General features: G+C 32.9%; 1 protein-coding gene across 1 annotated transcript; it reads right to left on the minus strand.

The window, feature by feature from the left end:
• Positions 1–7,991: 7,991 nt before the first annotated feature.
• LOC137831063 (transcription factor JUNGBRUNNEN 1-like) lies at positions 7,992–12,872 on the minus strand. Its single transcript, XM_068638578.1, has 3 exons — positions 12,395–12,872; positions 11,500–11,804; positions 7,992–8,663 (listed from the first exon to the last, which is right to left on the minus strand). The coding sequence occupies exons 1-3, from the start codon at positions 12,585–12,587 to the stop codon at positions 8,241–8,243; spliced, it is 921 nt and encodes a 306-aa protein (XP_068494679.1). The 5' UTR covers positions 12,588–12,872; the 3' UTR covers positions 7,992–8,240.
• Between the last annotated feature and the right edge of the window lie 9,550 nt (positions 12,873–22,422).

Raw genomic sequence — 22,422 nt, forward strand, 5'->3', positions numbered from 1 at the left:
GCATAATCTTGTGATTAACCTTGCTGTATAAACGCTTTTCAAACAAAAACAGTGCTGAAATAAATCTGTTCATTTTCACATAAATCGATTTATTTTCTGTAAACTGTGTTAAACACTGTTTCTGCGAGAAAGTTTTAAAAGGTCAATTCACCCCCCTCTTGAACTTTGGCATTATTAAACCCAACATAAACAACCGATTGTTTCGAAGAAACAACCGATTGTTTTTCCTGGTATTACAGTTTTGCTTGCTGTTTTGGCTAACTGAATTGCTGAATCAATTGGTTTCTGAAATAAGTTCATTCTAGCTTTGAAAAGTTTGCGAAAACCCCTTTAAACCATTCACCCCCCTCTAGTTTAAAGTCATCTTTTCTAACACCCTTGAGATCAAGACCTCTCAATACAATGAGAAAACACTCTTTATAGAGAGTAACAATGAAAGCGCATAGGGTTATCTCCACATAGCGAAGGATTTACAATTAATGACTCACTCCCTAAAGTGTAAATGCTCTAAACAAAAAATCTAAAAGGTATAAGCACAATGAAAGACTACTCACACTACAATATATGATCGTGTTGTATATCTTAGTCTTCATCTTCATGGTCTTTATATAGCTTTCAAACTATGACCATTGAAGCTTTGATTTCTTCTCTTTTTCACATAGCCGTTGGATGCTCAATATCGAAACTTTTTAATCTAGTTTTATTCTTCTGTATTTTGAATTGTTTCTTTCTTTGTCCAAATTTGAATGTTGATACTTCAATGTTATAATCTTGATTATCTTTAACAATATATATTGTTGGTTGAATAGGGCTCAAATACATGAAATCGTCTTCCATTCTTATTCATATTCTATGGTCAACAATTGTTGGTTCTCACCATTGAGTATTAAGCACACTACAAAACCCAATGAATTTTAATTTCAAATAAAAACAAAGACATTCATAAAAAAACAATAACTTAGGGAATATCACATTGTTATTCAATCTCAACAGGGTAAATCTAACAAGTCATAATAAGATCTTATAGTGAAATTTAAAGTATAAGAAGCTAAGAAACAAAAAACATGAATCCTTTGAATGTTGTAGGTCAGCTTAGGCTTCAAGATCTTTTCCTCCTAAGATTTCTCTAGGCTTCAGCCTTGAGGCTTTCTTATGATTTCTCTCTTATGCCTCTTAATTCCAACTCTCTACTCTAGATGACTCTCTCTTTTGATGGAGATAGGCCTTAACCGTAACAAGTCAAACATTTTGAAATTTTTCACAAGTTCACATGTTTCTCTTGGCAAAATATGTTTTAATAGTCTCCACACAAAAATCAACTGAGAGTAAATAGTACAAAGCAATATTTACATTGTATCTTTTGTCATACAACTCACAAATTTGTTGCACATCTTTATTCTTTGGAATTGGATGTATGTTTTCTTTTAAAATACTTAAAATTTAAGCTTGTCTTGGTTTTTCTATATCACACTACGCTGACCTATAATTCTTTCTTAAGGAATTTGATCAGAGGTAATAAATTCAAGAAAATTATAGTGGTGTCTTTTTTTTTTAGGTTTTAAAAAGGAGTTACAAAACAATAGCTTCTAAGAGGTCATCCATAATACTATTCTCACATAACATGCTTAATTTTGAAGTTCTTATTATCTAATGCATTAATTAAAAGGTGCCTTGATTTGTAAGTTTGGTTACTTGGTAATGAATTAGGTATTGATTAATGGGGGAGGCGCGTGTTTTAGACGTTTGAGTGGGGGTAGGGTTTCCTGGTGCAGAGAAGGCTTACCTAATTCAGTGGAACGCATGGGCAACGCAAGAAAGGAAGGGGAAGACTTGGCCCCTTTAGTGCATGTGTCAGAACAGAAATAGAAGGTGGGTTACGTGCCAAAAGGGTTTGGAACGGCTATAGAGAGAGGCAAGGAGTTTGACCTAATAGTTAATGGGCCATCAAAGGCCCAGAGGAACGAAGGGAGTATGTTTAGAGCTTTTATGGGATTGGGCCCAAAAGAAGTGGAAGATGAACAATCAAGAGGGGTGCAAAAAGTAACCTATCTAACAGGAACCACTAACAACGCCATGAACGATGAGGAGGAATGGAGGCACAACGCTCCGAGGGAGGACACGCAACGACACTTCACGATAAAAAATGTGAGGCACTTTTCTCCTGTTGGTGCTCACAGAGATGAGGCTGCCAATGAGAGGGAGGCGTACTCGGCCTTCGTAGACAACAAAGATGGTAGTGTACAACCGCAAGGACACCGCAATTCTATGTGCCGCGATTCAGAGAAGGGCACGGGGATCTCTTGGTTTCCCTTGCTTATAGTTGAAGATGGCATTGAGATGAATTTGCGGTTAGAGGAGAGGGAAGTTGCATCGTCGAGTTGTAGGGGAGGAGCAGTGTTAGAGGAAGAAAAAGATGACGGAACGTCTTTGGTAGAAAAGAACGCGGAGAGTTCAACGTCTTGCGAAATCGAGAGTAAGTACTTAGGAACGGGGAGGCTCGTAAGAGATGAAGAAGAGACGAGAATCTCGTCGGCGGTCATACCAATGTAGAGTTCAACGTCCAAATAGCGGGATTTAAGGTTAGATTCTAAAAATATTTAACCATGGTTTATCTGATAGAGGTGTAAGGAATTGTAATAGGCTTTTCTTGATGAATAACGAGCATTCTAAAGAAAATTTGGAATACTAGAAAGGAGATGGGGTTCTCTTTTACATGCGATGAAAATTAGGGATAAATCATATGTAAGGAGGGCGAGCACAAGCATGATGGAGAACAATTTTTCTGATGATGAAGCTAATTAGCATGAATATTATGGGAGTGGGGGAAGCATTAAAAAGAATTATTTGCACAATATCACTAATGGGAGTAACTATAATTCTTGAAGGGGAATGGAGAATAGGAGAGGCTTTACAGATCACCATTGTTAATATGTATAATGTTGACCCACTTACAGACAAAAGAGTTGTGTGGGAGGAGGTGCGAGAAAAGAGGAGGACACAAAATACAAAGGCGTTGTGCGTGGTTGAGGACTTTAATTCTATTAGAAGATCGAGAGAGAAGAGGAACGTGGGGAATGGTGATGATCACAAAAGGGAGATGACAAGGTTTAATGACTTTATTGAAAACTCAGAGTTGGTCGATATTCCGATGGTGGGAAGAAAATACACACAGTATAAACCAAATGGTTTGATTAAGATCAAAATAGACCAGATATTAGTGTCAAGAGAGTGGTTGGATAAGTGGTCGGACAGTAAGTGTCACGTCTTAGACAAATTGATGTTTGATCATTGCGCCTTGGTTTTAAAAACGGATATCACGGACAAGGGACCGAAACCGTTTAGGAGTTTGGACATCTGGCAAAATGATAGCAGGTTTAAGGATTTTGTTCGTAATAAATGGGGTAGCTACGAGGTGCAAGGAAATGGGGTCTTTGTTTTTTAAAGAGAAGCTGAAGATGTTGGAATCTGGTTTAAAAGTTTGGAACAGAGAAGTGTTTGGCAATGTTTTTCAACAAGGGGAGGAGATTCAAAAGAGACTTTATGAGCTAGACCCTAAGGATGATGAGAGCGAGTTGGACAAGGTAGGAAGGGAGGAGAGAAAGTGGTTATTAGATTAGTAGAGAAAAACAACCATAGCCAGGAAGATCTTTTACAATAGAAGGCTCGTCTCAGGTGGCTGAAGTAGGGGGACTTGAATACAAAATACTTCCACTCGGTAATCAAATGGAGAAGAGTAAGAAATGGATTCAGTGGGTTGAGGGACAAGGGTCAGTGGTATGACGAGTAGGATGTGGTGAAGGAAAAAGTAAGAGATTTCTTTAAAGAAAGGTTAAGTGGAGAATCAAGCCAATGAGTTAGGTTAGATAATGCAGAGTTCAATACAATTACAGAAGAAGACAATGTATTGCTGGTAGGAAGGATAACCGAATAGGAAGTTAAGCTTGTAGTGTGGAGTTGTGATAGTGATAAAATCCCAGGACCTGATGGCTTCTATTTTGGTTGTATAAAGTTTTGTTGGGAAGAGATCAAGGCCGACATCATGAGAGTTGTTCATGATTTCGAGGAAGATGGTCAAGGGGGATGAATGCTTCGTTTATTTCTTTGATTTCTAAAGTCGACAATCCGCAACATTTGAATGAATTTAGACCTATTTCTTTGGTCGGATGTTTGTACAAAATTGTGACTAAAATCTTATCTCTGAGGATGAAGAAAGTTTTACATAAGATTATAGACAACATGCAATCTGTGTTTTTGGAGGGCATGAGGCTAATGAACAGTGTTATAGTAGCAAACGAAGTCTTGGAAGAAGTGAAGAGGAGGAAGGGCATTTGTGTTTTTTTCAAGGTTGATTATGAAAAAGCATATGATTCAGTCATCTGGGATTTTATTTACTACATGTTGGAAAGGCTAGGTTTTTGTGCGAAGTGGATTGGATGGATAAGTGCATGTCTTGAGTCTTCATAGGTGTCTGTGTTAGTAAATGAGAGTCTTACTCAGGAATTTAAGCCAAAGAAGGGTTTGAGACAAGGAGATTCACTAGCTCCATTTCTTTTCCTTATTGTGGCTGAAGGGTTAGCTGGGGTTGTAAGGAAGGCAGTAGAGAAAGATTTTTTAGAAAGTGTGGAGATCGGAGGCAGGTGTAAAAAGGTCAATATGCTCCAGTATACAGATGATACGTTGTTTTTTTGCAAAGAAAAAGCGCAAAGTGTGTTTGTTATTAAGGCGATTCTGAATTGCTTTGAATTAGCATCAGGTTTGAAAGTTAATTTTCAGAATAGCAGTGTTAGAGGGGTGAGTGGCAGCTATCTTCTGATTCAACATTTTGCGGCTATTTTGAACTGCGACATGATGAAGACTTCGTTCAAATATCTGGGTATGCTGGTGGGTGGATCTCACAAAAGAAGTAAGTTCTGGGAAGGGGTGGTGGACAGAGTGAGGAACAAATTAGGCAAATGGAAAGGAAAGTTTATCTCTATGGCCGGACGACTTTGCTTGATTAAATCAATATTATCTTCTCTTCCATTGTTTTATATGTCTATGTATATAAAATGCTGGTTATGGTGGTGAAGGATTTAGTGAAGTTACAGTGAGGAACTTCCTGTGGGGACGGGGTTTGGATGGCAGGAAAATTGCATGGGCTTCGTGGAAAAAAGTTTGTGAGCCAAAGTAAGGAGGGCTAGGAATAGACATTAGACGGTTTAATACTGCTTTGTTAGGGAAGTGAATCTGGCGGTTAGGTTATGAGAAGAAGAGTTTGTAGAGAGAAGTGTTGGAATCTAAGTATGGAGGTTGGAGGGATCTTCAGGTTCAAAGGCATTGTAGAACAGATTCTCTTGGTGGCGGGATTTGAAGGAGGTTTAGTCTCTCGAGGGCTGGAAAAACATGTCCAACGATAATTTCACTTGGGAAGTTGGGAATGGGAAAGAGATAAGGTTATGGGAGGACAAATGGGTGGGCAATATGACTCTCAAGGACATTTTCCCGAGGTTGTTCTCTATTTGATCTAATAAGGAATATCTCCTTTGGCTAGAAAGGGAGAGGGCTGATAATTCAAAGTGGACTTGGAGGATTGAATGGAGAAGGAACTTGTTTGAATGGGAAAAGAATCTGGAACAACAAATGATGCATCTTTTGGGTGAACAAAGAATAAGAGCGGATAAGGAGGATACTTGGGTTTGAAAAGATGGAGAGAAAACGGTGTACACGATCAAATCTGCATAGAAAATGCTTAAAGAAGAAGTTCAAGTGGATGACAAGGATCTTTTCGTGGGTTTCAAGTAGACTCCACCACCACTTCAACCACTAGATTAAACACGAAACAAAATACACAAAAGTACACCGTTGTTGATAAATGCTTTCTCACGACCACATCTCTTCTTCCACTTTGAGTTTTGAATAGGAGGTCGATTTCAAATGGTTTCACTATCTTAGGCTTAGGGTTAGTCATGCACTAATCACCAATGCAAACACTAAGGGTTTCAAATTTTTAATTTGGTTTCTTATCGTTTAACCTTATAGATAACCAATGCAAGGGAGCTCAAGATTTTGGAGAAAAGGAAAAATGAGTAGCTGAAGATTTGGAAGAAAGGAAATAGCGTGAAAGGAAGAAATGAGAAAGGGGAAAGTATGAAAAATAATATCACTTATTTAATTTTCTCACAACATGGGTAACTCGTCGCTTGACGAGGTGAATGTAGGTGGCCTCGGTTCTGGGTGTTACGGTAAAGTTGAATGTTGCTGTGAGGTAACCTGTTGGTTATATTTTTGGGTATGGTTTTCTCACTTTAAGGTTGTTCTGCTCCAACCGAGAGTTTCGTTTGTGGATGATATAGGAAGTCCAGGTTACTGTATATGGGTTGAGATACCCCTGAAGTATCTCCTTTAATTTTATTTATTCATTGCTGATAAAAAAAAAATCCCAATACGCGTCATATAATTGATGCTAACATAATAAAATATTAATATTTTTTATTAGGTTAAGCCTATAAATTTTTTTTATCATATTTTATTTAATTTATTGTTTTTAAATTAAACTTTGTGTCGACTATTGTTAAATTATTTAATTCAAAATATAATCTGAGTATCCAATTTTATCCCAAAAACCGACGTTATGTACTTTTTTTTATTATACTTTATTTTAACAATTGTTATGTTAGTGTCTATTTATAATTGATTTGGTGTCCTATTAGAGTTGTTTTGTACACTATTTTATTTTATATGATGATTAATTGTTGACATTTTTATAGTGATATTTTACGCTTGATCACCATTCTTCCTATGGTTTACAACCATTTTTCTCTTTTTATCCATATTATCTTTCTCGTAATCCTTCCAAAAATAAAATCTAGTTTTTATTATATTTTAATATATAAAAATGAATTTTGAAAGACAAAAGAAATTTTTATAATAAAGCATTAACATTTAGTAAAAATGATTTAACTCGAACCTGATAAAAAATAATAAATGTTAAGAATTAATTAGAATTTAGGTGTTTATTTACGAAAGCAAGGGAAATTTAAGGTACCTAATTATAATCAATTAAGAAAAAATAAAGTTTAGGGTATATGTAATTACAAAATGATTGAAATTTAAGAGAATAAATAATTTAACAAATTATATATATATATATATATATTGTTGGAAAAATTCAAAAATTAATTCTCCCTCTTTGATATAGATACAAGATGGACATTTACGGGAGCAATAAGCAAATAATAGAAAATAGAATAATGACACATAGAATTTTCAACTCGAGAAGTAAAATCCACGGGAAAATTCCTCCACTATGAAAGTAGGATTACAATATTTGTTTTTTCTCACTCTGTGAGGATAACACTCAATCTCAATCTCATCTCACCTAACATTGATGGAATACAAAGTCTTTTTTCTTGGATCTCACTAGGATCTCTCTTTAATCTCACCATTATGCTGAAAACACATCCACTATGAAAGTGGGATTACAAAGTCTGGCCAGCCGGAGTTCCCTTTATAGAAAAGATGAGAGGAAAACTTCTTCATAAAGAGATTAATGCTCATTACATTTTCAAGAGAGAGTTACAATTTCCAAAAAAACAATTTAATGGCCATCATTGAATATATTCAATGGATTGATTACCAATATTAATTGGTCATAATCTCTCATTAACTTAAGGAGAGATTCCCCAGCAATTCTCTCCCCTTAATTGACTTAATTGAGGTGTATCAATAATTCAGCTACCACAATAGTGTTACCAATATTAATTAGTCATAATCTTCCATTAACTCCACAACAGTGTAAGTTCCCCACAATAATATTACTAATATTAATTGGTCATAATTTCCTATTAAATTAAAGAGTCCAACATATATATATATTATATATCCGTTTAAACGTATATTAAAATATCTTTCACTGGTCTTATTAAATACTTGAAAATCATAGAAACCAAAAAAATTCTGATAAATTATATCATCAAGCCTATTCTTGAAAGATATAATATAAGTAAACCAGATTGATAAATGAAGGGATAATGTATTTATTTGCTCAATCAATGGAAAGAGGATATAATTCACAAGGTACAAGTCAATTAGGCTTTACAACAAAAGAGTGTAAAACCAGCAAAGTTCAACATATGCGTGTTTATATATTAAAGAAATTAAAAAACTGTGAGAATAATGAAAAGTATATGATAATAACCTCTATATGTTCATACAGTATACATATATAAAACATATCTACCAAAGTTATTACTCACTCCAACCTAAGAAAAGTAGGGTGGAATATGTGTTTCTTCTGTACAATCAAACACAGAGGAAGGATCAATGGCAAACTGAACCACAGATCTGAGGTCATCCCAATTCTCATTGGCAAATGCATACTCTTCAACATTCTGGTTCCAAAAACTTGGATAAGGGGTTGATGGGGTTTGAAGATGGGGTAGTTGGCCAAACTGACCAAGAAATAAGTGTTTCTTTTCATCAACCTGTCCAAATACTGGCTTTAGTTGTTGCATCATCTCAGTGTCTCTGCAGATCAAATATGGCTTGCAGTTGTCAGAATCTAAGGTGCTTGTGTTGGAATTCACAGTGTTGGATTTGGTGATGGCTGTTGAGTCCTTCAAATTTGGAGTGTACTTTTTGAAAGTTGGGGTGCGTTTGAATATTCTGCAGAGTGTCCACACCTCCTGCAAATACATCAATGACAGAGACAAAAAAAAAAGTTATGGTTATTATATTCATGCAATTAACTTCATTTTCATCCCTTTTTTTTATCACAACATTTATTAATTTTTTTCATTTCTCTCTTTTTCTTCCACTTGTATAACCTCAAAAATGAAATAAATTATTAAAAAAACTTATGGTTCAGGTCAATATTTCTCTCTTTTTTAATGCATCTTTTAAAGATTCTTTTGTAATTATCATGGAATGCACTAAATGTTTCTATTTTAAGAAGATATTTATGATTTTTAATTTTCATTTTTTTTAAGAAGTAAGAATATGATGGGTAAAAGATTGATTCATATCTTGAACTTTAAAAAATAGTTAAATAATATTTAACATGTTTTAAAAACAATTCAATGGTTGTTTGGAGAGAAAGACAGAGATAGGGGAATATACATCTCCCCTTGAATTTTGTTGTGGTACCAAAATTTTGTCTACATTTGTCTCATTCTAAGTATTCAAAAACTTTGATGGGTGTAGGTTTTTGTCTTTGAAAAATATAATATTTAACATTCTTTCTGAAAAACGCTTATATGGGTATAGATATTTCCATTTGAAATTATGTTCTGGTACCAAAATTTTGTGTATATTTGTCTCATCCTAACTATTTATAAATTTTCTGCGACCTCACTTAATTAATGTGTGTAAGGAAAAAAAGATGGCTCTTGGCTTTTGTCTTTGAAAAATAGACACAATTTTTTCGTATGAAACAAGAGCATTAAGAAAAAAAATTCAAGACTCATTCCAAGGGACTGGGTCATGTTTTAAAAGTACTATTAATTAATTAATTAAAGGGGGATTGCATGGTTTTTTTTTTTTTTATAATGAAAGTTACATTCAACCAAAATGTCAGTGTTCAAAGGGGTTGAGTTGGCCATATCCATAAAGTTCATTATATGGGACCATTCAAGAAATCAATGAAATCAATTAATTTCACCTTGAGAACCACAAGGGAAGAGGGACCCTTAAAGTATAGGGGAAGCAATCACCACAAAAATTCCTATATCTCTTAGTTTATGTGCATTGCATGAAAATTGTAAAAAAAAATCTCTAAAATAACAGGATTATATTAAATAAAAAAAATATGTTATAACTGTTAAATATATAATATCAATGAAAATGAGGTTTGAAAATGTTTTCTAATCAATTAGTTATACATTATTACAACTGCAATAATTATATTTATAAAAATTTCAAGATAACACATTAAGCAACTAAGAAAGTTCTAATTTTGTTATAATTTATGCAGGAAAATGATTTCAAATTGGCTCAAAGTGATGTTATAGTGAATGAAACTATGAGATTAAACCATAACTGGTTAAGTATTTGATTCGTAGTCAAATCAGATTCGATTCGTGATTATATGAAATAAATTTAATGAAGTCCAGAGTTTTTTCTATCAAAATAAATAAAGAAATTATTATGGAATCGTGTAAGTAGTACTCCACTCCATATTAAGGCCATCATAAAATGAAATAATATTTTTAATTTTATACATCTATTAACATAAATTATTTTCATGCTACTATTAATTAATTATTATTAATAATTATAGTGTAAAAATTTATTTAATTAAATATTATTATAAAGTAAGTTTAAATGATATTGTAGAAAAATATAACATCTTAGAATATTATAGTTGAATAAATAGACTAGTTTAATCAATATGAAAGATAATATAAAAAAAAAAGTTTAGAAACTTTAAATTCATTCATACGCTATTGTAAATTCTAGAAGGAAAAAAAAAAGAGAGAAAATACAAACTTCTCTATTTGACTGACACATATGGAGGTCAATGTTTTCCATATATATACAACATGTATCCAATTATTTCTAAGGAAAGACCAAAGTCAAATCTTCTTGTAAATAAATACAAAATTTAAGAAACTATGTGGTTTTTGTGCATTTGTTTATCATTTTCCCCTTATAAAATGGGTCTGAATTGTGCTACGTATGAAGAATAATTTAAACATTTATATGGTTGTAAAGCTTTTCCCTCTATTAGGTATATAACTTTTAAAATAGTTATTACAAAATTTAGGTAACCATATATAGCAAAATCGTAAAAGAAAATTACTATACATGATAAATTATTTTCTCTTAAAATTTTGGCACCTTGATTTAAAATATTACAAAAAAAATCATTAAATAAAAATTAGTTTTAGAAAAAAAAAATAATTAGTCGCTAAATCGACTATATTAAATATTATTTTAGAGATTAAAAAAAATTATTGATATCTAAAGTAGTTTATATTATTAATAAATAGTTTCTAAATTGGTATCTAATTAGCTATTAAGATTGATACCAATTTAAAAATTATTTATTAATAATAAAGTCTATTTTAGATACAAAGACTTTTTTTTTAATCTCAAAAATAGTATTTAATATAGTTAATCTAGTGATTAATTATTATTTTTTATCTAAAATTAGTTTATATTTAATGAAACAAAAACTCTTAATAATTGTACTTTAAGTCTAACTCAACCTTACAAAATTGGTTCATAAGGTGATATTTAAAATGGTATCAAAGTAATTTAGAGTCTATCTTAATAATAATTTGTTGGTTGATCCTGCTACTTATTACCAGTCAGACCATCGATAAATATTTAGTCTCACACACGAATTGACGAATTGACAATCGAGACGTGAGGGAAGTGTTAAAAATTTCATATCAACTAAAGATCTAGTTTTGTAAAACTGAGTAAAAATTAAATTTAGTTACTTATTAAGAGTATAAAATGATGTATATGTGTATAAATAAAATGATAAGAAATATAAATATAAATAAAGTGACTTACAGCTTCATGAAGGTTATTGGTAGCATTAGCAATGTTGGTGGTGGATTTTGCATTTGGTGGAAGACGAAACTCATGCATCATCCAATCAGTTTTGGTGCCTTTGCCAGCACTTCCACGATAGTACACCAATGACTTCTTCAGGCCAATGCATTCATGAGGTTCCTTCAGGCAGTATATGGACTTGTCTATTCCTGTGGCTTTCCAGAACCCTGACCTAGTTACTCTGTTTGGCCTCACACTGTTCCTGTACTTCCTCCCTCTTATGCAGAAAAAATACCATTCTTTGTCCCCGAATGAATTCACCTCTTCATGCATTAATTCCCAGAATATAAGTTATCATTCACAAATTAATAACAAACAATCAAATCATTATACATATCTATGTACCATCAAATTTCAAAAGTAGGGCTTCATATATATAGAGAGAGAAAGGTTCTATACAACATAAGCCAAATAAATTGATCTAATTTTCTAATCATTCTTTTAAAAGCTTTATCTTTTTCTAAAATAATAACATGAAAAGTTTCCAAAACATCAGAATAGCAACAGAGCTTTATGTGGGTGCAGTTTTCCTTCTTATAACTGAAATGATAATTAAGATTGGCTTAGGAAAGCTTACATCTCAAGAAGCACTTTGTTTCAAATGTTCTTTAAAGAAAAAACAAAGCAAATACTTCTTAAGAAAAAGTTGAATCAAACAACATTACAAGCACTTTCATTCAGTATACATAATTGTTTTCTTCATCATACAACACTAAACTCCTTGTTGAATGAGTCTTATAAACAAACCTTTCATGAAAATTAAACTGCAGAAGATGAGAAATAGTTATATGTTTTCCACCATACATAGGCACAAATGAAGTACTACCAAACTCATAGTGGAAGCAGATCTTACTTGGAAGATCCCATGGATCATATTTGTAGATATCAACCTGTTTGATGAGTTCAATTTTAAGAGGCTTCTTTTCCACCTTTCTCTGCAGATAGAAGCCAACAAGTTCTTCATCTGTGGGGTGGAATCTGAAGCCAGGAAGCACAACTTCTTCAGCCTTCTTGGTATCATCACAGTCTTGTACCTTATCATTCATTTCTCTCTTCTCTATTATTGGTAATATTTGTTTCTTTCCAACCACACGCCAAAGAACTTCTCATAAAACGGTTGCGTAATTCTCCTCTTCCCCACATATTTATATACATTTTTGAGATATTATTTGGTTTCTTTGTTGGTGTTGAATGTTGGGAAGTGGAGTCAAGTCAAATATTTCGATTATGAGATCATTATGAATCCGTAAAGAGAAAGAAAGAGGTCCCAATGCTGACAAGTTTATTAACCACACTACAAGACATGTTGATTTTTCTAGGGTGAGGGTGATGCATGTGCATGGGGTGGTCCTCACTATATATGCATTTCATCATGGTTAATTAACCATATTGATGGTGAAAAGGCAGTGACATGGGAATTTTTGAAACCCTTGGAGGTTTCATTTCCAAACCATATTGGAAAGTCAAGAAGAGGGGGCACCATTTTGACTATTGGACATATGAATGGAATAACTAGCTCTATGTAAAACAACACTTTTAATTGAGGAAAAGTCAAATAACATTTCAAAGACATCAATACTTTTGTAGAAAAAATTCATGTGCTTTGTCACACAAAAAATGTTTAAAATATACAAGGATTACTTTATTAAAAGGATTCATGCATTGTGATCAACCGAATTCGTTGCCTCTCTCATAATGACTATGTTGTATAATTAGTGTTAACTTATTGTGGTATGTTATTCAGTTAGTTTGATTGCCATTATAACTTTTCCACTCTGTATCTTTGCTTCTTTCTTTTTATTTTATTTTATAGCTCATCATATTTATTTGCTTCCTCCTTTCATAATCACCCCCAATTTATTTTATTTTTATGTCATTTACTGAAATAATTTTATAAAAACTAAGTATATTGTTTTTATCTGTTGCAAATAAAAACATTATGTCAATATTTAATAATTATGAAAAAAGTCTTTATAAATTAAGAATATTATTTAATTTGAATTTTTTTTTAAAAAACTAAAAATTGCTGAGATAGAGATAGTATTTTGTATTGTTTCATGGTTTATTTGTGATTGAGATATCCATGGTTTCTGAAGTATGTGTTAAGGATTCAATCCTTGATTCATAAGTATTAAATATATATATTAAAAATTTTCCTTCAATGAATTTTGGTATCTCAGGAAATTAGCTTCCCACCTAGAAATGTTATATTCATTAAAACAGTAGTTGATAGTGTATCTAAATTCTCCACAAAGAGTAGGAATGACAAATTAATCCGTAAAATTGTGGGTATTCACTAGTAAAATAAATAAATAAATAACGATTGTTAAAAATGATATAAAGACGGTTCTCGAACCGTTGTTATTATTGATGTTGTTATAAATGAATTATAACGACGGTTTCAACCGTCGTTACTTATACTCTGAATAACTAGTGGAACCGTCGTTATATGTAATTTTTTTTCAAAAAAAAAATATTTTATTTTATATATATACACCTCAAACTTGCCTAAAATATCTAATTTTCAGAAAATAAAAATATTTAAAATCATAATTTAAATATGAAAAATACATACAACAAATTATAACATTCTACAAAATTTGTTTGTTAATATATGAAAAAGTTTGATCTCATTCTAATAATTTATTTATTCTAGTAACATTCTACAAAAAGTTATGCTAATATATGAAAAAGTTTTATCTCATTCTAATAGTTTATCTATCTTAAGGTGTTATACATGGTTACAAAATACTTTGACCATGTTGTCCTCACGTACTCCAATGCTTCTGAACCTAGCGGCTGTTGGTCATTGAAAAACTGTGACATTTGAATTTTTTTTTTAATTAGTGCATGAATAATAAACTTCGAATTTTAAAGTGTTTTTTGTATTGAGGTATTACTTGATCCTAACCTCTATTAATTGTAGCTCGCACTATTGAACCAAGTGGTGTTCAATGTTTTGAAGAATCCAAATCCTTTGAAAGATGATGAACCTCTGCTTTGCTTGATGTTGCTGTGCTGGTTTTAGCTTTGTTGTGGGGTAGTTCAATGTTGTAATCAACCCTTAGATTAAATCTCAAAGAAATTAGCATCTCAATTTTATCAAAGCAAAATGTTTTTCAAACTAAGTTGAAACAACCAATTGTTTTGTCGAAACAACCGATTGTTTACACTTAGGTGTTTTGAGAAAGTTTGAAAACTGTTTTTGAATGGTGATTTTGTTAAGTAACAAAACAACCGATTGATTCGAGGAAACAATCGATTGTTTGTTTTAAAACCATAACAGAAAAACTGTTTTCTTTGACTGAGCTTTAAATGCTTTAACTGGATACACTCCAGTCATTAAATGCTTTGACCAATCTGTTTTAAATGCAATTAAGAGTTTGTTAAGATTTGATAACAAACTATATTCTTAGATATATTCTGAAAAACTGTTTTTAAGTTTTAAGAATCTTGAAACATAGTTTTTGACAAGAAGAGTTTTTCAAAGAGTTCTGAGATTGCTAAAGAGTTGAGAGATTGATCAAAGTGCTGAATAGGATTTTACTTGTATTGATTTCAGATATTCATTTGTAACAAGTGTAATCTTTGTAAACTACTGAACAATTCGTGTGTGTGTTTTTGCTGAGATTGGTTGTGTGTTTCTTGAGGTGTTCAAGGTCATCATTCTCTTGGTTGTGGTGTAAGTGACCAAGTGGTGATTGCTTAGTGGATATCCTCAGGATTTCTGAGAAGACTGGATGTAGCTCTAGTTTGGAGTGAACCAGTATAAACAACTGTGTACAATCTCTCTATCCTTAACTCTTTAAATTCAGTTTGTTTGTTGCTTACTGGTATAAACAACCGATTGTTTTTTCTAGTATTACAGTTTTGCTTGCTGTTTTGGCTAACTGAATTGCTGAATCAATTGGTTTCTGAAATAAGTTCATTCTAGCTTTGAAAAGTTTGCGAAAACCCCTTTAAACCATTCACCCCCCCTCTAGTTTAAAGCCATCTTTTCTAACAATTGGCATCAAGAGTTTGGTTCTTGAAAGTTATTCAAGTTGATCCTAAAATCTTTCAAAATGGCTGATAGACTACCGTTTGGGGAAGGTGCCTCAATAAACAGACCACCCTTGTTTTGTGGTTTGAATTACCAGTTTTGGAAAGTTAGAACGAAAATATTTATGGAATCTCTTGACAAAGGAATTTGGGATGCAATTGAAAATGGCCCTTTTATCCCAATGTTTGAAAAAGATGGTTCTGTCATTGAGAAGCCATGGTCTCAATGGATTGATGCAGAAAGTAGAAAGGCCAAATTCGATTGCATTGTCAAAAATATTATAACCTCTGCTTTAAATTCTGATGAGTTTTTCAGGGTCTCACAATGCAAATCATCAAAAGAAATGTGGGATACTTTGGAAGTCACTCATGAAGGAACAAATGTGGTGAAAAGAGCTAGAAAGCATGCTCTCATTCAAGAGTATGAGATGTTTAGAATGCTTAAAGGTGAAACCATAGCTGAAGCGCAGAAAAGGTTTACACACATCATCAATCACCTTATGAGCCTTGACAAGACGTTTGATAAAGAGGAGCTGAACATCAAGATCTTAAAATGTCTTTATAAAGCATGGCAACCAAAGGTAACTGCTATTTTCGAATCTAAAGATCTAACATCATTAAGTGTTGCCTCTTTGTTTGGAAATCTTAGGGAACATGAGCTAGAGATGAATAAACTCAATGTTCAAGAGAGTGAAGATAAGCACACAAGGAGCATAGCCTTGAAAGCATCCAAACATAAGGGAAAGCAAGATTCAAGTGATGATAGTGATGAGGAAAATCTTAGTTTGCTGTCAAGAAAATTCAGCAAATTCTTAAAGAGAAACTGCAACATAGACAACAACAAGGATAGGTATGGAAACAAGAAACCCAATGAATTTAATTCAAATAACTATACTTGTTTTGGTTGTGGTGAGCAAGGTCACATAAAGGCTGATTGTCCCAACAAGAGCAAAGAGAAAAAGACAAGCTACAAGGAGAAGAAAGGCAAGACAAAAAGAGCCACATTGCTTGGGATGAAAATGAAGTATCATCATCAAGCTCTTCATCAAGTGAAGATGAAAAAGGCAACATATGCTTAGTTGCTGAGGATGATGATGATGATTCTTGCAGTTCAAGTGAGGTAAGTTCATGTGCTTCCTTAAATGAACAAAACTATAGTGAATTGCTTGAAGCTTTTCAAGAAACTCATGATGAAGCTAATAGATTGGTTCTTTCAAACAACCGATTGAAAGATCTTAACAATGAGCTTGAAAAGAAAGTTAAATCACTTGAAGAGGGACTGAGAAAAGCAAAAGGTGATTTTGAAAAATTGGAAAAAGATTTCAAAAATGCCTCTTGCAAGTGTGATACTCTCAATTGCACAAATTGTGAAAATCTTGAGAAAAAGGTTCACTATCTTGTTGAAACTGTGGACAAGCTTTCAAAAGGAAAGTCAAACTTTGAGAATGTCCTAGCATCTCAAAGATGTGTTTTTGGAAAAGCTGGTTTAGGCTTCAATCCACAGAACAAGCAAGATAGGTTTTCAAAAAGCTTTTTGAGAAAATCAGAAAAACAATCGAGTGTTAAGACGAAACAACCGATTGTTACATGCTTTTACTGCATGAAGAAAGGTCACTCTGTTAGATTATGCAAAATTAGAAATTATTATGTTCCTAAAGGTTTTATGCAAAATTATGAAATTATTATATTAGTGTTGGCCAAGGAGAGTGTGTTTCTTGAGGTGTTCAAGGTCATTCTCTTGGTTGTGGTGTAAGTGATCAAGTGGTGATTGCTTAGTGGATATCCTCAGGGTTTCTGAGAAGACTGGATGTAGCTCTAGTTTGGAGTGAACCAGTATAAACAACTGTGTACAATCTCTCTATCCTTAACTCTTTAAATTCATTTTTTTTGTTGTTTGCTGGTATAAACAACCGATTGTTTCGAAGAAACAATCGATTGTTTTTTCTAGTATTACAGTTTTGCTTGCTGTTTTGGCTAACTGAATTGCTGAATCAATTGGTTTCTGAAATAAGTTCATTCTAGCTTTGAAAAGTTTGCGAAAACCCCTTTAAACCATTCACCCCCCCTCTAGTTTAAAACCATCTTTTCTAACACGCACAACAGCTGACATCCACTGCATAACTTAATAACTGCACTCATAACTTTCAGATTGTCTGTAGGACTATATTTGAAAATAAACGTATTAAATGAATGAATGAGACACATTAAATTGAGTGAACATATATACTTTAAATACCTTAAGGTACATCCAAGTCAGTTTTTTTGTGTTTGCACTTCCCCTCCACTCAACATGTTATATCCAGAGTAAACACTGAAATAAGAAGATTTCATGTTAGAATACATAACATTATATAATATATAAGTAATAATGAATGTTAAATGAAATTTTCGTACCTATCTATAATGTGTTTAAAATAAGTAGGGGGTTTCTTATGCAAGGAGAAAAATCATGCAGCGGTATGATCTTGAACATATATAATCAATAGCTGCCAATGATGCATATATAACTAATCAATTAGTTTCTCTTATTTCAATAATTTAGTAGAAGTTATTTAATAAATATGGACTTACTCATGGACGTACGGAGCAAAATAAATTTGTTTTCCTCCATTCTTTAAGGCAGTGGTGATGTATGTTTGTGTTTCTGACTTCTTGTTTCCAAGTGATTGAATGAGTTGAGGGTCTAAAAACCCATATATATTTTGTTTCCCCTCATTGAAGCATAATCCAGAAATATACCTAAATTTCAATAAGTTGGTACTAATATATTTAATAAATCAAAAGTATAAAGATGTTGATGTTAATGTTTTAGATGTTGATGGATCATTCATGATTTGTTGCTTAAACCATGACATGAAAGTTTTGTTATGCTCAATTAACACCCTTTTTTTTATTGCCTTGGATTCTTATATTTGACAATGTCTTTGTGTGTATCTAAGTATGGTAACACCTCATCAGTGTTATTCAGGATATACAAGTGTGCTTGCAGAACATCTTCTCTACATTTGCTTATGACATGTACACCTTTTGAAGATTTACTTATATATCTACGAGAGTGCCAACCTTTTTCAGGAACTCCTATAAATTTGGCTTTTGACAAGTATTCAGAACAAAACTCAATAGATTCTTCTAAAATATATCTTTCAATAATGGAAGCTTCCGGACGACATTGATTCTTCGCGTACCCTTCAAAATCTTCATGTATCGTTCAACTAGATACGTCCATCGCATATAAACTGACTGACACAATCTGATTTCTCTTACAAGATGAACAACCAAATGTACCATGATATCAAAAAAAGATGGAGGAAAAAACATCTCGAGTTGACACAAGATAACAATTATTTCTTCTTCAAGTTCATCCAACTTCTGTGAGTAAATCTCTTTACTACATATGGAATTGAAAAATGAACATAGTCGAGTGATTGTATCTCTAACATTTTTTGGTAAGATTCCACAAATAGCCACCGGTAGTAATTGTTGCATTAGAACATGACAATCATGAGACTTTAAGCCAATTAGTTTCAAATCATTCATAGATACAAGACTTTTCACATTTAAAAAGTAGCCTTGGGGTACCTTAACACCTTTAAGACATTCACAAAAACTTGTTTTCTCTTTCTTTGACAAAGTGTAACATGTTGCAGGCAAGTATGTATGTTTACCAACTTCTCGCGATGTCAGTTCCTCTCGTATATTCATCTCAATCAAATCCAGACGTGCATTCACACCATCCTTTGTTTTGCCTTTAATGTTAAGAAGTGTTCCTATTAGACTGTCACACACATTCTTTTCTACGTGCATAATATCTATACATTGTCTGACATCTAACTTACACCAATAAGGAAGATCGAAAAAGATTGATCTCTTCTTCCATATTTCACTCACAATTTGCTTCTTCTTCATTTTTCCAAAAGTGACATTAACATTTTTTTATCTTTTCATAAATTTCAATGCCACTTAAAGGAGTGTGACAAATATCATGTTCTTGGTATCTGTTAAAAGCTTTTTTCCATCTACGATACATATGATATTTCTTTAAAAATCTACGATGCCCATGATACACGGTTTTTCTTTCGTGTTTCAACTGCTCATATGATGCCTTCTCTTCATATATTGGATGTGCTCTGTGGCCTTTCACACTATAACTTGACAAGTTCCCATATGCAGGGAAGTCATTGATAGTACAAAATAACATTGCACGCAATCGGAAAGATTCATTCTTAAACGCGTCAAACACATCAACGCCTTCATTCCAATAATTTCAAATCTTCAATCAATGGATTAAGATAAACATCTATGTCATTTCCAGGTTGTTTTAGACCAGAGATCATCATACAAAATCATGTATTTGCACTTCATACACAAAGCAGGAGGTAAGTTGTAAATCACTAACAAAACGAGCTATGAACTATGATTACCACTTAAATTTCCAAAGGGATTCATTCCATTAGTAGCCAATCCAAGTCTTAAGTTTCTTTATTCTTTTCCAAATTCAAGAAATTATTTATCAATCTTCTTCCATTGCAAAGAATTAGCTGGATGACGAAGTAGCCCATTCTATTATTTGCATGCCACCTAAGGTCTTTAGCATCATCTGCATTTGTAAACAAACACTTAAGCCTTAGAATTATTGGAAGATAACAAACGACCTTAGCAGGAGGACCTTCCTTTGTGACTTCATCATTATATTCTTTTTCACCAACTTTAACTTTATAATGTGACAAACTACACTTGGGACATCTTCTTAAATTACCATACTCATTTTTGTATAAAATACAATCACTAGGACATGAGTGTATTTTTTTATATTCCATTCCCATCGGACAAAGAATCTTTTTTACCTCATAATTTCAGGTGGGTAATGTATTTCCTTCTAGGAGCATGTCCTTCAACAATTCAAGTAATTGTGTAAAGCTTTTGTCAGTCCATCCATTCATTGCCTTCAAATTCATTAACCTTAACACTATTGATAATCGTGTGAAATTAGTTGAACCAGGATACAAATGAGTCTCTACATCATTAGACATATTTTCGAAAACCGCTTTAGAAAATGATTATGCTCCCACATCACAAATCATGTCCTCTAATCTATCGTCCATTGGGAAATCATCAACAAACTCTGAAGCTTCGCAAACACTTGGTAAGTGCAACAATTCTGTCACGTCCATGTTGTATCATTTTTTAAGAACCTATCACACCAAAGATGTTCTCGAATTTCGAAAACATTCAATATTCTTCTATTCAAACAATTCACACAAGAACACCTCATTCTTACTCCATTATGATTACTAATGGCATTACATTGTGTAAACTGTATGAATTCTTCCACCCCTCTTTTGCATCCATCAGTTATACGTGGTTTATTAATCCAGCTTTGATCCATAGAGCTGGGAAACTAAGAAAACTATTTAATTCATTATAAACCTAAATTAAAATTGTCGAAGGTCGGACACCCCCGAACTCAGCATCAACGCGTTCAATGTATACAAATATTATCTAATTCATTATAAAACAAAATCCAAAATGCCGAAGGTCGGACACCTTCGGACTTAGAATCAACGCCTTCAATGTATACAAATATTATGTAATTCATTACAAAAAAAAATCTAAATTTCTGAGGGTCGGGCACCCTCGGACTTAGAATCAACATGTTGCATTCACAAACTTATTATAACACTAATATAAAAGTAAAAAATATTAAAACAATAATAAAAAATTAAAAAAATATTAAAACACTAATAAAAAAAGTAAAAACTATTCAAACAAAATAAAGAAATAAAGAATAACCTGGCGGGAAAAAAATGGCGCGACAGTGAGCTAAGGGTTGAGGGCAGCCAGGCGCGAGGGACCACTGTTGCGGGCGACCACCAGCCGGAAGAGCAGAGGCACAACGCTACGGAGTAGAGGCGTGGAGCAACGTTCGCAGAGGAGCAGAGGCACAACACGGAGCAACGTTTGGCGAATCAAAGGCGCGACGCTTGCGTCGAAAACGGAGTGGCGGTGCTCTTTGGAGTACTCACGACAGAAATGGAGTGTCTGGGTTGACTGCGGAGGAGCGCCGTTGGAATTCGCATTGGTGATGGAGGCAACTTCAAGGGCGACACTTGGGAGAGTTGTGGGTGAAAGAAGATGAAGGGTGACGCTGAAAGTGTAAAGAAAGTGAGAGTTGAGCTGAGAGTGGACAACGAGATTAAGATAGGAAAGTTTGCGCTGCAATAGGAGACACTTTATAATGATGGTTAACATAGGAAGCGTCGTTATTAGTGCAAACATTAACATATAATGACAATTCAGGTAGGAACTGTTGTTTAAAATGGCAAAAAAATTACAAAAATGTCACTGCCTTTTTTATTACGATTGTTCTTCGTGAACCGTCTTTATATAGGGTCGTTAATTCCGTATTTTGTACTATTGATGGTCTTAACCTATCCTAATTTTAATGAAAAATCTTCATATTGATTATACATGAGTATAAGTAATATCTTATCTAATTTGAGTAGAGGGGCTTTTATGGTTTGATGTATAAGGCTTCGGGTATCCCTGAAATACCTCTTATTTTATTTATTTGTTTTTTGTTGATTAAAAAAAGTAATATATGATTTTTTTTAATTAGGTATGTACTCTGTCTCAATCCCCATACTCGTTCCAATTAATTTGTATCACATCCTCATGCTCATCCCCGTTTTAAATCACTCAAAAACTTTTACTTTATTTTTATCTAATTGTTATTTGATACTCTCTTTTGCTATTTATAATTATAATTTTTCATTGATATTTGACATTAAAAAAAAATAAAATGTATATCTTTTTTACATTAAATACTTTTTTTTACATAAA

This window comes from Phaseolus vulgaris, chromosome 6, assembly GCF_000499845.2.
Source record: "Phaseolus vulgaris cultivar G19833 chromosome 6, P. vulgaris v2.0, whole genome shotgun sequence".
Classification (NCBI taxonomy): Eukaryota; Viridiplantae; Streptophyta; class Magnoliopsida; order Fabales; family Fabaceae; genus Phaseolus; species Phaseolus vulgaris.